Source organism: Temnothorax nylanderi, unplaced genomic scaffold, assembly GCF_030848795.1.
Source record: "Temnothorax nylanderi isolate EJ_2023f unplaced genomic scaffold, tnyl_v1.0 TNYL_tig0096_pilon, whole genome shotgun sequence".
In the NCBI taxonomy this organism is placed as follows: domain Eukaryota; kingdom Metazoa; phylum Arthropoda; class Insecta; order Hymenoptera; family Formicidae; genus Temnothorax; species Temnothorax nylanderi.
Window position 1 is genome coordinate 178,577 of NW_027249158.1, and position 15,597 is coordinate 194,173.

Sequence of the window (15,597 nt, forward strand, 5' to 3'; positions counted from 1 at the left end):
CTGCTACAGGCAGATAAGCCGAAAGAGAAGGATAATATAATCAGAAAACATTAATTATCATTTAAATAGTGACCATTTGTTATTCTTTAACTATCATAACCAGCCATATTTTGACTTGATTTTAAATTAATTTTTCTCTAAGCTTTTCGATTCCACTGAATCGAATCCGACTTTTTTTTCCTCGAGTGCGTCATTTCTCGATGATTTCACCGGCAAATTTCGAATGATTCACGCAATCTTAGTCTACACGTGTGACGTTCTTAGAATCCAAAAACCACTCAATTGATGAAATTAACGCAAAGTCATGTTCAAACGGCATCGATGTTAGAAAGATTGATCGAGACGTTTTTTCATTTATTCCAACATGAATAAGAAGTCGGTATTAAACGCGGATTGATTTCGCCGACTCCATCAAGCGCGTCACAAAGGAGTGGTACACGTGCCACCCCTGAAGTCATCCACGTCAACCTACGCGAGAGATTAAAACAGGCGGACCGTGTATAATTAAATGAAATCCGCGCAGTTTGTCGTGAAAACACATTTCGCAATCTGCTCGCGCGTATATCATCGGGCTCGGGCTAATCAAGATTAACTTATTCATTCCCGGACGACGGTGCGTCGCTGCGCGCCGAAGCGAAAAACGGAAATGTCGCGGTCTTTCCTGATTGGCCCGCGTTATTAAACAGCTATAAATTAAAGGCCGATAGCCGTTCGCGAGCAGGTTCCATTGAAAATGATGCAACGCTCGTTAACAGACCGCGATATTAGCGGCGGCGCACGGGGGGTAGAGGCCGGTAAGAAATAAGATCGATGGTAGGCCACGTTGTCATCGCTATTAAGCCCGTTTCCTCCAGCCTGTATCCCCGTGGTGATCTGGATAGAATGTTCTCGGAAATTATAAGGCGCGCAGATTATAACGAGGGCATGCAAATGAAATTCAACCAGGTCGCGTAAATCATGCAACACAACGTACAATAATACAAACGGGCAGTAAGAACGGGTGCCCTATTATCATTCCCTCTCTTCTCCAATTCTGCAACGGCAAAGTATTGTAAAATACGTAATAATATTTTTAGCGATTGTAAGACAGGATAGATTAATTTTGAGATTAAAAATTAAACAACATATATACATATAAAGTATGATTGTAATATTTATATGTTCTATTATACATGGTGGATAAATAATAATATTTTACAGGTATATGCCTCAATAGATACATTATAGTTCACGTATAAAAACTTATAGTTATTAATAAGGAGATATATAATTCTAGCAGATTAGGGCGTGAAACACATAATTTTCTAAACACTATGTTGCACTAATCGACTTCGATACTATATAATAGACATGCCGGTTTTCTCACGGGATTCTCCAGTTTTAAGAAAGTTTATACTAAAACACATCGGTCAAAACTTCTAACGCCAGTTCTTGAACATCTGCAATGATTAATTGCATTGGATATTTAAGATCATATATTATACAGTCACGTCGAATTTTGCAAGCGTGATAAGGAAGATGTAGAGACTTCTTGTATAATATTAATTTTGGAAACAATGACGCGACAACGACGATGACATTGGAAGTCGTAAAAAATACATAGCGATGCGCCTATAAAAATTGATAGCTCTTGCGCGAACAGTTTCGGTTATTGCATCTGGTAATAATATTTACTCGTGATTCCTCTTAGCACGAAGACATTCCTCCGGAGTCAGGCACTAGGCAGTAAGAATCCCGGCACGTTACGCGCTTTTTTAGAGGGAGAGATTAAAAAAGAGACATAGAAAAAGTAGGTGAGAGAGGTGGGATCGTGCGGAGGATGGCAGAGCGTGAGTGAGGCCCGTTTCTTTCACCTGTGCCACCGCGAGCAATAAATAACCGCCAGCTTAGCTGATTTTACTGCCGTGTGTTTGGGTGATCCCAATAACGCCGCTCGAAGAGAAGGGACGAATAATGCGGAGAAAACCAATCTTCGCGCTAACTAGCCATTCAGACGGCAGAACTGCCAGACGTGTACTCGAGGGACCCTGGTTAACCCCTGAAACGAAACGGTTTCAAGCCTATTTCGATATTAAAGAATATCCGCGGAGTGTAACGCGGCATAACCGCGTAGGTGGAAACGCTCGGTCGGAAATGCGCGCGGGAAGACGCCAGATTTACAAATCTATATTACGTCTGAATTTTCGCGACGGTAACGCACCAATAACTCTTCATTCCATATTATTTTAGTTGTTTTAGGTTAATATATAATATTTCTGTTTTTCTCGATTGAAAAATAAAATTACATATCAAATTATCATTTGATGGAATCATTTATAAATGGTACTTTTAAATATTTTTAAATACTACAAAAATAATAGAAAATATAAACATAAATATAATGTAAACCCTCGTGTAAACCATATTCAAACGGTACAGTGTAATTATTCGCGCATCGCTGCGCGCAGGATGCATTTTCCTTTATAATATTTTTCGAGGAAAGATTCGGCGCAAACAAACGCGCGTGCATATGCTTCGTTGGTATCTCGCTCGCATATTTTTTTCAATATCGCGTATTCGATATCGCCGAATCTGGCGTTTCCGAGTTGGCAGAACGGCGCCGTTCCCCACGTATGAAAACAAACTTCAAAAATTGATATCGGGGAAAATGAAAATGTAAATCTCCGCGCGCGGGGCACCGTCGTCGCGGGTAAGCCATTACAATTTTTTTTTTTTTTTCGGCCGCGATATTGCCGTGGCAACGGAACGCGCTCGCTCGCATTTCAAGCGTCGAGAATGTGATGCGGACCTAAACCGCGCTCTTAACAAAAGCGAGTCAATACAGTAGTTTTATCAGAGAACTATAGTATATTGACACGCATACACATACATACACACACGGTTTAAAAGTAGCCATTGTCCAGATAGAATATGGCAATTGCCCTCACATTTGAATTATAAAACTTTCGAATTTTTTTTCTCATTGTACATATTTTTTTTCTCAATATCGTGAATGTTATTATATGATATTATATATTATAATGAATTTGTAATAATCTGTTTTTGTCGATATATTAAATGTAACGCTGTAATGTGACTGTTTCAAATTATCGATCAAATTATTTTTCACTCGAAAATGAAGCATCTATATTATTAGATGGATCTGTTTATTAGATAATTAAATTAGCTCTCTCTTAATTTAGAAAAGCTCTTATTCGTGCTATTTTATTTCCTTATTACTTTGCTATAAAATTTATCGCTTAAGGTTTAGGCTGGTATCGCTCTCGGCGTTTCAGTTTTCTTTCCGCGTTTTTCACGCTGCACGAATGTAACGCGTTATAATATCTTATATTATCCATTTGAGCGCGTTCCCAATCGAGTGTTCTCGCTTTCTGCGTGGGCAGCCAACGCATCGCGCAACCAAGCAAACTTGGCACAACAATAATTGCTCCGGCATGGTAGCTATTAAAGCGCGCGATTTATCACCGCGGGCATCATAATTCAAACAAACACCGCGCGAGTCTATTGTCTTTAATGAAATTATATCGTCGGACATTAATTATCAGCGAAATTGGAGAGACAGTAGTTATTCACGGTCCGGTGTATCGGTTTCCTTTCTTTTGTCTTATTTTTCTCGTTACGTTCATCCTCGCGTTGCCTCGTGTCATTGATAAAACGCTTTTCGGTAGATGAATTTCGACGCGCGACTCCCGTCGCATTCTGCAACGAATTGCGCGTCATTCATCGTGTTCAATATATCTGCCGTCATGGCACGAGAAATTGTTTTCCCCGACGAATGCGTTTTAATGCGTACGATATAAGTAAGTGTAACACCGATTAAATAAAGGGAGCGTATTTTTTATCATCCGATAGTCGTCATCGAGTAACCGATGAAATGAGAAGTCTTATCTCTAGGTACTTACAGAGAGAAAATGTTACCAAATATTTTTCTTCGACTTTTAAGCCGATGAACATTCGTCTTATCATCTTTTCAGCCCCGCAAAACTTTCATGTTGATACACGTTGATACTAAGGTCGTACCGTTAATGAAGTTATTTCATTAGCGTACACGTCAGGGAAGTGGATCGTACGCGATTACAAGGGAAGCGAAAATGAATTTCGTCCACGGGCCGTGGTTCACGCGATCAGATAAATCACGCACGCACGGCATTTACTTTATAGCTAACGTGGATCGCGCGGTCTCAGCGTTTTTGCTTTAATAATCGGGTGCACAAGCATCAGCGGGGCGAATAATTTCGGCAGAACGGCTCGCCGTTTACCCCCGTTAACAAAATGATTTAATTACTTCGCAAACAAGTGGATCAATATCACCGTCCGCCGACGGTGATTACGAGCGTTGATGTCGCGGCCGAAATTAGCGCCATTACAATTTGTCGTTGATTCCGCCCGTTCTGACAATGAGTATAACGAACGCTCTGTTCGTGCCTCTGCCTTTTTCCTCGCGTGTCACGTGAAGAAGAGACGCGCGAGACACAATCTGGAAACTCCTCAGATTTCAGAATTGGATTAAAGTCAGAATCGATGGTCTATTTGCGCGCCGCACACTGGCGCGGGAAACCGTAAAATTACGTGAGCAGCGTGCAAACTTTGATTCCCTATGACATAATTATTGACCTGCCCTGGGACGCTTCCCATGCAACGCATGCCGTTCGGGAACCTAATTTCATGGGGCACGTTTTCTCTTAACGCGCCCATACGGCTCTCTCGTAGAACGGCCATATCTATATAATAACTGGTTAAATTCCGGTAGTGGCTATCCCTGACGAACGGTAGCCTCTAATCAACCTAATTTCGGGTTCCTTTCCTTCAATACGGGCCAACATTGGAATTATTTGGTAATTGTAATGGATCGGAATGTTGCGCGTTCGCTCTTTAGGAGTCGGAGTCGGAGTCGGTCCCGGTAAACTCGTCCGAGCATCCCACCGATCTCGGTCTTGCGCGTCTTATTTTTTTTTCCTTTTCCATTCCTTTGTCCGCCATTATCGAGCCCGTTGTGAATTTGATTTTTTTTAGACATATGATTACGATTCCCCATCGCATCTCGATGTTCATACATTGCTATTTGTGATGCGCCGCACGTGGAAAGCTTGTGTGGCCGGATAACAGTAAAACGAAGGGTATATTATTGCACGGTGCTTGAAATTGATTAAAAAATATTTCACATCTTTTTCATTTTTTTGTAGCTATGAAACTTATCGATTTTGTATTACTTTAGCAATAAATATTATTATTATTATTATTATCCTTTGGCAATTGTGATTTTTTTTCCGCAGCAAAAATATTAGGGGAAAGAAAGAGCGTTGTTTGTGATAACTTTTCAGTTTCTAACATTAATCCTTCTTAATAAGTAGGCCTTAAGAAATTATCGATAAAGGCTTGAAAGGCAGATTTGCATAACGAGCGGAGAGGGGAAAGGAAGGCGTTGTTTAGATGACGATACTTATGATAACATCTACTTACTATAAAGTTATTCGCGAAACAATTGTTATCGCGATTGTTCTTCGTGTAATTTCGCTCTAGCAGTAATATGCGCCATCGTTTCGGGAAATGTGTTCCTTTGCCCCCCATCGCAGGCTGCCTTAAAAGTTTAGGAACCCAATACCCCAGGCGGAGATCCCCCCCCCCCCTCCCGGACGCTCGACGCTCGGGGTACTCCAAGTAATAATCGGGCCAGAAGTAAACTAGGTCCACGCCATATCGGACAGAAGTAGGGAGCACCCGATGTAGTTCAGCCGGTCGATTTAGAAGCGCCTTGGGGGCGTATAACCGGTGCGGCGCGGCGTTACGCTCCTACAAGCTGAACCACTCCAGTCGCCTATTCGATATTCAATATACCGCGGCGAAATTGTCGCCGCTCTCTCGTACGCAATAAAGTACGGCGGAATAAGCGGGCGAGAGAGAATCGCGACGGGCTAATGCGCGTGCAACAGCACGCGGGGTCGGGACGCGCGCCACCGGTCGCGTGAATCATGCGCTAATTAAAAGCAATAACGACGACGCGCAACGTAACTATCACGGAAAGATTACCCCATGATCGCTCGCGAGCATGCATCGCACTCGAACGCAACAATTCTGATCTTCTTCCTTCTCTTTGTTTTCTACACAGCAGTTGCACGAGATGTTACCTGATAAGTAAACTTAACTTTATTCTCGTTATCTGTTTTGGAAAGTGTAACCGCGCGATCGAGAAGATTTCAACATTCGAGAGTCTCGGTCTGGCGATATATATCCTGGTTTGAATATATAAATTTTTGATTGTGCGCGCTTTTAATTAATTTCCTATTGAAGCAAAAAAGTGTCAGGAATCCATTCTCCTTATTACCAGATTTTCTCACGTGTATCATATTTTTTTGTTTTATTCACCGCGTTTTAGTTTTATGATCTATCCACGCGCTTTGATCAACGTGTTTTTATTGCAGGTAGAGACATGATAATTATTGCCTTACCCTTTGCATATATATCTCTTTTCACTCTTTGTAATTATCCGATTTGTTATGAATCAATCTTGTGTATACGCAATAAAGTTATTATTAATATTATTACGTTACGACTTGTTTTAGCAGCTTTCTCCTATATTATACTATAGTCAATGCTGTCCAAAATCTCAAAAGCGTTTTGTCCTTCCGTAAATTTTTCTATATAACACTCTGAAATACATATTTCTGTAATATTCTTGAATATTTTTTTAACAACAACAACAGCAACAGAGACATTAAACTTTTATGGCGATGTCTGAAGCGCTCTTATTTGCGCGTTTCTTGGCAAGACGATATAATATACAAAGGGAAAAAGTGAGATTAATTCGGCGTTGCGATCGGATAACCCCGCCGTCTGTAATTATGCGCCTGAAATAAGAGGATGGTAGTGTACCGAATGAATAAGTAATAGAAAAGGTATAGGGTTCCGCGCATTAAACGAAGCCCGGTATAATGGCGGAATGTAATCGTCCCTTTCATCGGACTCATAAATCAGCGTCTCGCGATACGACGATGGTATCAACGAGCTATAAAACATATCGGTGAAATGCGCGTTTGCTTATTATCATCGTTAAATAATCGAGTGGCTTTCTATGATTTGTTACGATGTCCACTTAGCCTTCATAAATCGCCGGGCCAGCGCGAATGGAAGGAATTATTCTGATAATGAACGGTTTATGCTTTGCCGCGCTAAACTGACACTGCGCGCCAAATGAATTTTGCATCCGCGTGACGCTCGGTTACGCCGCTATAATGATTATTCGATCTTGAATATTTATATGCCTGTCGACATTGCTTGCTTTGCGGTAGGTTTATGCAGAGTAAGAATATTCCTTCATTAATAACATGAATTTAATCGCAACAGACGAATATATTTGAAGGTTTCGGAGCATCATTAAGATTTCGGTATCAATCGTCTTGTTTAAAGACAGTCGCGGATGAAATTGTACAGATAATTTTGGTTCGTAGATAATAATTTTTAATTTTGAGGTAAGAGAAGACGTGATGAATTCATTGAAATCCTTAAAGAAGTCATCAGGATAGATCATATTGGCTGTCACTTCCGAGGACACGTTGAACGAGAAGATTCGCTTCATTGGAGACGAACCCTCGCTTTAAATGATTCGTCCGAGATGATTATCGAGAATGAACCGTTAAGACGTTTTTAACGACCGAAAGGATCGGTCACGGCATCGAGCTTCACGGGGCTTCGGTGAATTAGCGCGAGGAGCGCGACATTGCGACTCGGAAAAAAAAAATACAGAACATCCAATGCTCTCGTTGCAGCCGAGCCGACTGGATGGAGGATGGTGACCGTCGCGAAAGCGTCCGCGGAAACGTCGCCGTTTCCTTAGAATGCCGCGCCGTTTGTGGTTTACCGATGGCGGGGCGAAACGATCGCGGCGGCTAGGAAATAGCTCGGCAAATAGCGCGGCTACCCTCGTTAACTCGATTTAATGGCACGTCGTTAGCAGTCGTATACGCCGTGGACGTCGGGGCGCTGGTGACCATAAAAAAAGGTGGTGCACTCGGAATTTGGGATACGGGGAATCGTTAACGGCTCGGGAGGGAATCGGGACGCGACCATGTTATTGTGCCTTACGGTTCTCCCGGACCCGCGCGCGCGCGCGCGCGCGCGCGATGCCTATAAAGGGCGATAACGCTGAAGATTGCCGGCGTAAAACTCCTCATTTCGGCCCCGATATAACTCGGTTAACTCCGATCTCCTTAATTGTTGTTGCTCGCGTGCGGCACCGTTGCCGGGGCGTTATGCTTACGGCGAGGCATCTACATCGAGCACAGTGCTTTAACGTGGAATTGATTGCACCAACGGGGGTAACTTTGCACTAGAAAGAAAAGGAAAGACTTTAACAACTTTAATTTCTATCATCCGGAAGATCGGCAGGTGAAATTCTGTAGTATCAAAATTGATCGCGATTAATTGGTCTTTTGGACATAATTATAAAGTGTGCAACAAATTTAATTTGTTACAATCAAATTCAAAACATAAGGCAAATAAGAGGAAAACGTCGTTGTTATTGCGAGAGGTATAAAATACAAAAAAGTAACTTCAATACAAACGTAGATACAGATTACAGACGTTTTTTAATTTAATTTGTGTTGCAAAATGTCATTTGACGATGGGGTCAAAAGTCTTCTATAACTAATTGTAAGATAATTAGTGAAATAAATGAAATAAGCATTTTACGTAATGCAAGGGGAAAGTAAACTGCAGAATATGAGGTTTATTATTACATATACATACATATATATAGCATTATTATTCGAAATTAGAAACAATTGTTTCACAGTCCCATATCGCTATGTATTGTATCTGCACTGCATCAAGATGAATTTATATGTTACAATTGACTATTTCGTATAGTCAAGATGATGCTGTAACGGTATGTATTTGCATCTCAATCGATGAATTCCAATCTTCGTTGCATAGCTCGTGGCGAGGTTACAGTAATTTCGGAATTGCAAGATGTATTTCAAAGGGATGCGATGATGTAACATACCCTTTCAAATATATCTCGTCATGTTAAATTTTTAAGCACATATATCTCTGTAGAAATTAGTTCATAATGTTACAAGACACAATATACGCGTGTTCTTACATCATTTGCATCAACAAATTAAGAAATAGAACATTCTTAATTTTCATTACTTTATTAACAAATGCAGAAAACAGTCATGCATTAGATTGCACGCAAATTACACGTGAAATTACACAGAGTTTAGAGAAGAAAGGTCGCCGTATTTTGCATTCATTTTAAATTATGCCTTCATCGGAATTAGATTATTCCGCTCCATGGAAGTCCGCGATAAAATACATTCAAACGCGAAGAAAATATATTTTGAGTAAAATGGTTCGTAATATTGCAAGATATTAATATTATACGCATATTCTTACATCGTTTGTATCAACAGATTAAGAAGTAATACATTCTTAATTTTCGTTACTTTTATTCATAATAAATGCAGAAAATAGTAATATACTAATAAAAATTACACGGAGTTTAGAAAAACGAGGTTGCGTAGTTTTCCTTACTCTAAACTATATTTCCGAAGTTAGATTTTATTCCGCCACATGGTAGGCGGTAAAGTACATTCGAACGAGGGAAAGAGACGACGAAAATGCGAATCTTAGATTGAAAAATCCCATCTCTCGGCGCAGTCGGCTTAAATCCGAGAGAGCCGGCGCAAAAATTCTCCGCACTTCAAACGCATCCCAGATTAAACCCGTCGTATAGCTTCGACGATTACACACCGTCGCGTCGCCGGTAACATGGGAGACGAGGGGCGGCACCCTCGTGTCTTCGTGCTCGTCGGCGAAACGAGGCATTCGGAGGGATGAGCGAGCACGACGAGGAGAGACCCGGGACGCGTCCTCTCCCGCGTCCCCCTTCCCTCTATCCTCTCCCAAATGGCACGTTGGCCCTTCCCGCGAAAGAGGGATAGGCGACAGTTCCAATCTGGTGGGCCAATTTTCGGGAATCGGATGGAAACGCACGTCCAGCGTACGCGCACGCATGCGTGTCAGGCGTTCCGCATTCGCGCTCGACGTGTGCATTTGATACTCGTTGGAGCGAGTAACGCGGCTCATTTCGTATTCCAGCAGGTAGCCGCGTATTCCGAATGGCGCTCGCCGCGACATTAAGCTCGCAGTCGCACTAGTCGCTAGTATACGTGCTAGTACGCCGACCCGCACCCGGCCGACCGGCCGACGTTGTCGGAGCAACGACGCTCGAGATTGACATCGGTACATAAACGTGGCACGAGAGGTACATGAAAAAATAAGAAGAGAAAGAAACGAAGGTATATCAAAAAGCGAGCAAAGAAATTCTTAGCTACTTTAAGAAGGGAGTGTTGCAGGAATCGATGCGAGATATATCTCACTCGGGAATCGCGACGCGTAGTTTGCAGGTTACGTTCATTTATTGTTTTGAATGTCTGACGGAATACAAGAACTACGAAATTTTTGAAGTCACTACGTGGTTGAAGGCCACACCACGGCGAGCGTATTTTCGAGTAACGTAACCGTTTCATATAGGCTGCGTTCGGGGAGCGCGCTATTAGCGCTATTTGCTTATTCTATCCTTGTTCTACACTTGATGAGCGATAAAGATAGAATGATGCAATAGCGCTAATAGCGCGCTCCCCGAACGCAGCCATATAGTGTTCGACATTGAATACATGAAAGCGCTAATTAAATTTAAGCGTCTCTCTGACTGTCGGCGATCCGTTGGCGGATGCGCCGTGCTCTCGGCAGTCTCGGCTCGACTCGGTTACGCTTGCAAGCGCACGAGCCACGCGTGCAAGATACAAGAACGTTGCAGCCGCTCCGCTCCGCGCCGATGGAGCGAGCGCGCGCGCGCGCATACATACGCCGAGACCAAAACTCGTGGACCGTATTCGTGGATCCTCATGCGCGAACGGCGTAGAGATGCATTATGAATATTCAACTGGATATACTCGGCATGGCCGCGCTCAAATCCATTATTCATTCCCGCGGAGCGGGACATCGGCCCGGGCTCGCGGTTTCCGCGCCAAAATCGGGCCGGGCGCGGAGAACGAATTGACGGACAATGAAACGGGCGGAGATTCGCTTTCCCGATATTCCTTTTTTTTTATCTCGGCCTCGCTTTCCGGCGAAAATACGGGGCGAGACGGTTCGAATGAACGGGGAATCGCGACAGGCTCTCTAATAAATCTTTAAGTATGAAAATTTCTTAGACTTCTGAGAGTTTTGCCTAGTTGCTTTGGCGAGAACGGTTGTTTAATTTGCCCCAAAATTGCGCCACAGTTAGGGCAACTTATTTACTTTGTATTAAAGTAAATTGTGCAAACACAAAAGTAAAAGAAGTCTTAATATTATCTCCAGAAGTTTTAGGAAAATCGGATAAGTTTTGTCGGTTGAAATGTAAAAAGAGTGTATAGAATTCGCCTCCCCGGCTCTCTTTTTTCTCTCTCTTTTTCTCTCTCTTGTCGAGTCTCATCGGCGCGCCTCGCATCTTCTTCTACCGTCTCCTCTACTTCCTCCCATAGGCTCACCCAGGCCTATCCTCCTCTCTGTCGACATCCTCCTCTTCTTCTTCTTCTTTTTCTTCTTTTACATCTCCTTTTCATTCTTTTGGTTCCTTCGGGTATTCCTCGTGGTTTTATTCGGACGCGCGAAAGAATGCGCTGCGCTCGGCCTAATAACCCCTTCGAAAGGGGCGGGGGGGCGAGCTCCGCTTACGCAACAGTCTGTGGCCGGATTTTTGGAATTCCTGACCGCGCGAAACGCGTCGTGGTCTCCCGCCGGATCTCGATTGCTCCTGGATTACTGACATTTCAAACGGTCGATGGCGGAATCGCGAATCGATGTCATCGTTTTATCGATGAACGATGATGCGTGGATACGAATCGTCCCAGACAATGTCGAACGTTTCGGAATTTATGTTTTTTTGATCCTCGGATTTTTTTTCATTCATTCAAATCGACTCGGCATTGTTTCACTTTTAATTCCCAACGTCAAAAATATCACCGCTCAACAACGCTAAACTTTTGAATTAAACTGTTAAAGTAAAATTATGATAATATCACACATCTCACATTATTTAATGCTCGTCAAAATTCTCCAATGTTAAATACTCATATAATAACACAAAATTATAATAACACAGTATTGCAACTATTGGTATATTTCGCCTATCAAAAGCAATCACCACTTTTTGGGCTTATTTTCCACGGTTTATTTGTATTGTTAACGTGTGAAAAAAAATGCACGTTAATACAAGGAAATCAGAGATCCAGTAAAACGCGCAAGCTCTACAATTTCTTGCGCGACGGTAATATATCGCGTGCCACTGAACGAGGTATTATATCGCCAATGATCGCAGCCGCTCGTAATGTCCCGCAATAATCTCAATTTACTTCGTAAATGCAAGGGCGCTCGCTCAAAGGACACGCGCGTTCGCGCGCCTAATGAGCCTCGGATAATCGTCGCGCGCCCTTCCACGACGCACCCCTCGCTTATCGTCGAGATCTTTTCGCTATCTGCGAACGCAATCGCGAAGGGCGGTCGCGCCGATACTCTGGCAGATACTCTTCGCTCCGCGATTATACGTACGTGTATTCTGAGGCATCTGCATCCCGGGGTTATGCAGATTTGCCACGCCAGGAGATAATCGGCGAGCGACGCGTCTCGTGGGATGTGGATTACGCGTCTTGTAGGGTCTTGAAAGGATCGGAAACGTGAAGAAGCATCGCATACGCGTTATATATGCGTCGTAATATATGGAACAATTTCTCTGGCGCGAAGGATAGGGCCAGTAGTATCTCGCGATAAAAGAAGAGAAACGAGAATTTTAAAGCTGAAGACAAACTATTTTCTCTCGATTGTAACTTATATGAGATTGTACTATACGATAGTACTGATTAGCAAGAGCTATTTGATCGCTAACTAAGTGTTTCGCTTTGTTCTAGGTAAGTTGTGACCGGGGAACCGCAATCGACCTTTGGATAATAATTCGGCGGTAGAACTCAGAATGACGTTCAGATGCATGCCGGCCTTTCAGACCCTCGGAGGCGGCGACTGCGGCGCATCTTGGGTGAGTGCGTCGCATTTACGTAAGGACGCGGGTCGTTGCCGCAATCGCATCAGGCACTCACGTGCAAGTCGCGCAAATGCGCGCCTGATGACCCTTCTTCTGCGGATGCATGAAATACTTGGCGCTCCGCGTCGATATATTCCGCTGGTTTCGACGCTCTTTGACGTCTTCGTCGCCGTCTCCCCCCACCCTCCCTGTCCGCGTGGCGTGCCAAACGCCGAATGCCGATAAACCGCACGTGATACAAAGGATACTCATATCGACGATATTTGCGCGGGCGTTCGTTTTTATTCAATTAATAGTCTGTCAAGTGTTTCAAAGCGTTGCTACCGGCTTGGCGTATCGGGCCTTCGTAATTTTATCGAGATTTCCCCTGAAATGCGTAGCGATATATTTTTACGCGTCCGACGATGCCAGAGTTTCTGTTATCAGAAAACTCTCTGCTCACACATCGAAACTTTTTTAATCATGCCGGAAATGTAAATTATTTAATTACCAGCGAATGACCGGGGTAATGGAAGCACCTTTTGTATTTTTAATGACTCACGATGATACGTTAATTTTATAGCTCGTTATAGCTCTCGAAAAACCGCGCCTCTTGCGCACACAAACATTTGGTTTCTTGAAAAGTCGCCACCAATTAATATCACCGTCAATTCGTAATTGTATAGCAAGTATTTTATACTGTCAAAAGAAATGGCGCAATTGAGCTATTTTCACAAGTTGCAACGCGCTCAGGTAATGTATGACTCAATTATTCTTTTGATATATAACAGCATCATAATTGTTCATAAAATTATTTTTTGAAACTTGTCGCAGTAGTGGATCGAACAACATTGACATAATAGCTTCGAGATTACCGACGTTAAATCTTTTTAGAATTCGTGAGATATGACGTGAATTATAAGATTTCAATCCTTCGTTAATTTTAAACCACCGATAACGCAAATTTCGATCTTATACTTAAATGATATGACGATAACGAAAAATAGCTCGAATATCGTTTCGCGAGAAGCATTACCAAATGGGAAGCGGGGATGAGAACCGGTGCGTATTGGTTTAAATGTATTTCTAGGCGTGTGTGTGTTCTTATGGGAAATCTGCAAAATCGTGGCGGAAGAGCGCGAACTTACGTACGAACTCGCGCTACAAAGTTTAGTACGTCTAGACGTATCGATTATATTATTCTCTCGCGTGAATTCAAGCTCTCTTCGAACTCTCTGGACTGATTTATAAAGAAATAACATAGATCTGATGTTATAACAACAACGGAAATTGCTGGGCAGTTGTCGGAAGCGCGAAAACGGTATACCGAGCCGCGAAAGGGTTAATTACTAAACGGCGTTTTAAAACAAACGCGCGACAAACAACGTCTCGTATGTTTCGTCGAAAATCGAGAACGAGTTTTTATACGCGTCCCGACGTAAACAGCGATTCCCTCCATCTGCTCCTCCTTTTCTGGTCTACGATTTGTGATGTGTAACGCGGATGCGAGATTGATAGAAAGGTACGAACCTTTCGGGTGATCTCGTGTCCTCGGATTGTCGTCGTCGCGAACGAACGCGTGAACGCCACCGCGATGAATTGATACGTGGAACGTATCGCATGGCGCTTAACGACGTTGGGAACTTCGATGGCCGCGAACGCGTATTCCGGTTTTCTCGCGGAATCGGAGGAGAAACGTTGACGGCGGAGGCCATTTGCTTTGGGTAATAACGCGGCGCGAGCCCCCCTTTAATGCGCCTACGCGACTTCAAACTTGGTACCGCACCGGCGGCGGATCCGAACCTTCCTTCTTATTCTCATTCCATTGTTATTACTTTGTTCCCTTTCTCCCCTCTTTCCGAGACAAGTAAATAACTCCTCGTCGTTTACTTACCCTACCCCCGAGTTTATAATGGAAATTATCTTATTTGTGTTGAAGTCTCGTTTTAGTCCCCGGCAAAGTCCAAGCTCGTCGACGGTAGAAACGATGTCGGGGTAAAAAAAAAGAGAGTGGGTGGAGGAAGGGGGAAAAAAGAGCGTAAGAAGAAGGATTCGCGCGATGGGAGTAAAAGAGAGAATAGAAAAAAAGCGAGGAAGTCACCGACGGAGAGTGACGATGGAATAAAGGAAAGATAGGACGGCGAGAGCTCGGGTAAAAAAAAATCGTTATACTAACGCTCCGACTTTCCGCTTCATCCCGCATTTTATTTCGGAAAGAGCGATTTCAAGGCGGAAATCCCAAGAATATCTAAAGCATAAAGTATTACGGTAAGATTCGCTTCTTATATCGTTCATTCGCGACAAAAACTAGCATAGAGTACATTTTCGCCTCGTGTTTTTAAAGTAAGACTTCTCGTCGAAATTGTATTAGGCTCAAATCGTTGGTATAAATCCTTGGTGTAAATCGCGTATTGACGCGTTGCGTTACGCTACATTAGGAAGATGAATTGTCGATCTGCGCGCCAGGACGTCGTGTGATTCGCAATACAAATGATCGTTATTATATTAGTTTCATTCACCCAGCGAGGGGCTAACCA

General features: G+C 43.1%; 1 protein-coding gene across 2 annotated transcripts in view; it reads left to right on the forward strand.

The window, feature by feature from the left end:
- Positions 1-15,597, forward strand: part of Tfap-2 (transcription factor AP-2) — a 204,889-nt gene that overhangs the window by 77,780 nt on the left and 111,512 nt on the right. Inside the window, exon 2 of one of the 2 annotated variants that reach the window (XM_071711213.1) lies at positions 12,956-13,075. The exons of the other annotated variant lie outside the window; for it this stretch is intronic. Within the exon in view, the coding sequence (XP_071567314.1) occupies positions 13,013-13,075 (63 nt within the window). The 5' untranslated portion in view covers positions 12,956-13,012. The remainder of the gene's footprint in view (positions 1-12,955; positions 13,076-15,597) is intronic. 2 annotated transcript variants of the gene reach the window in all.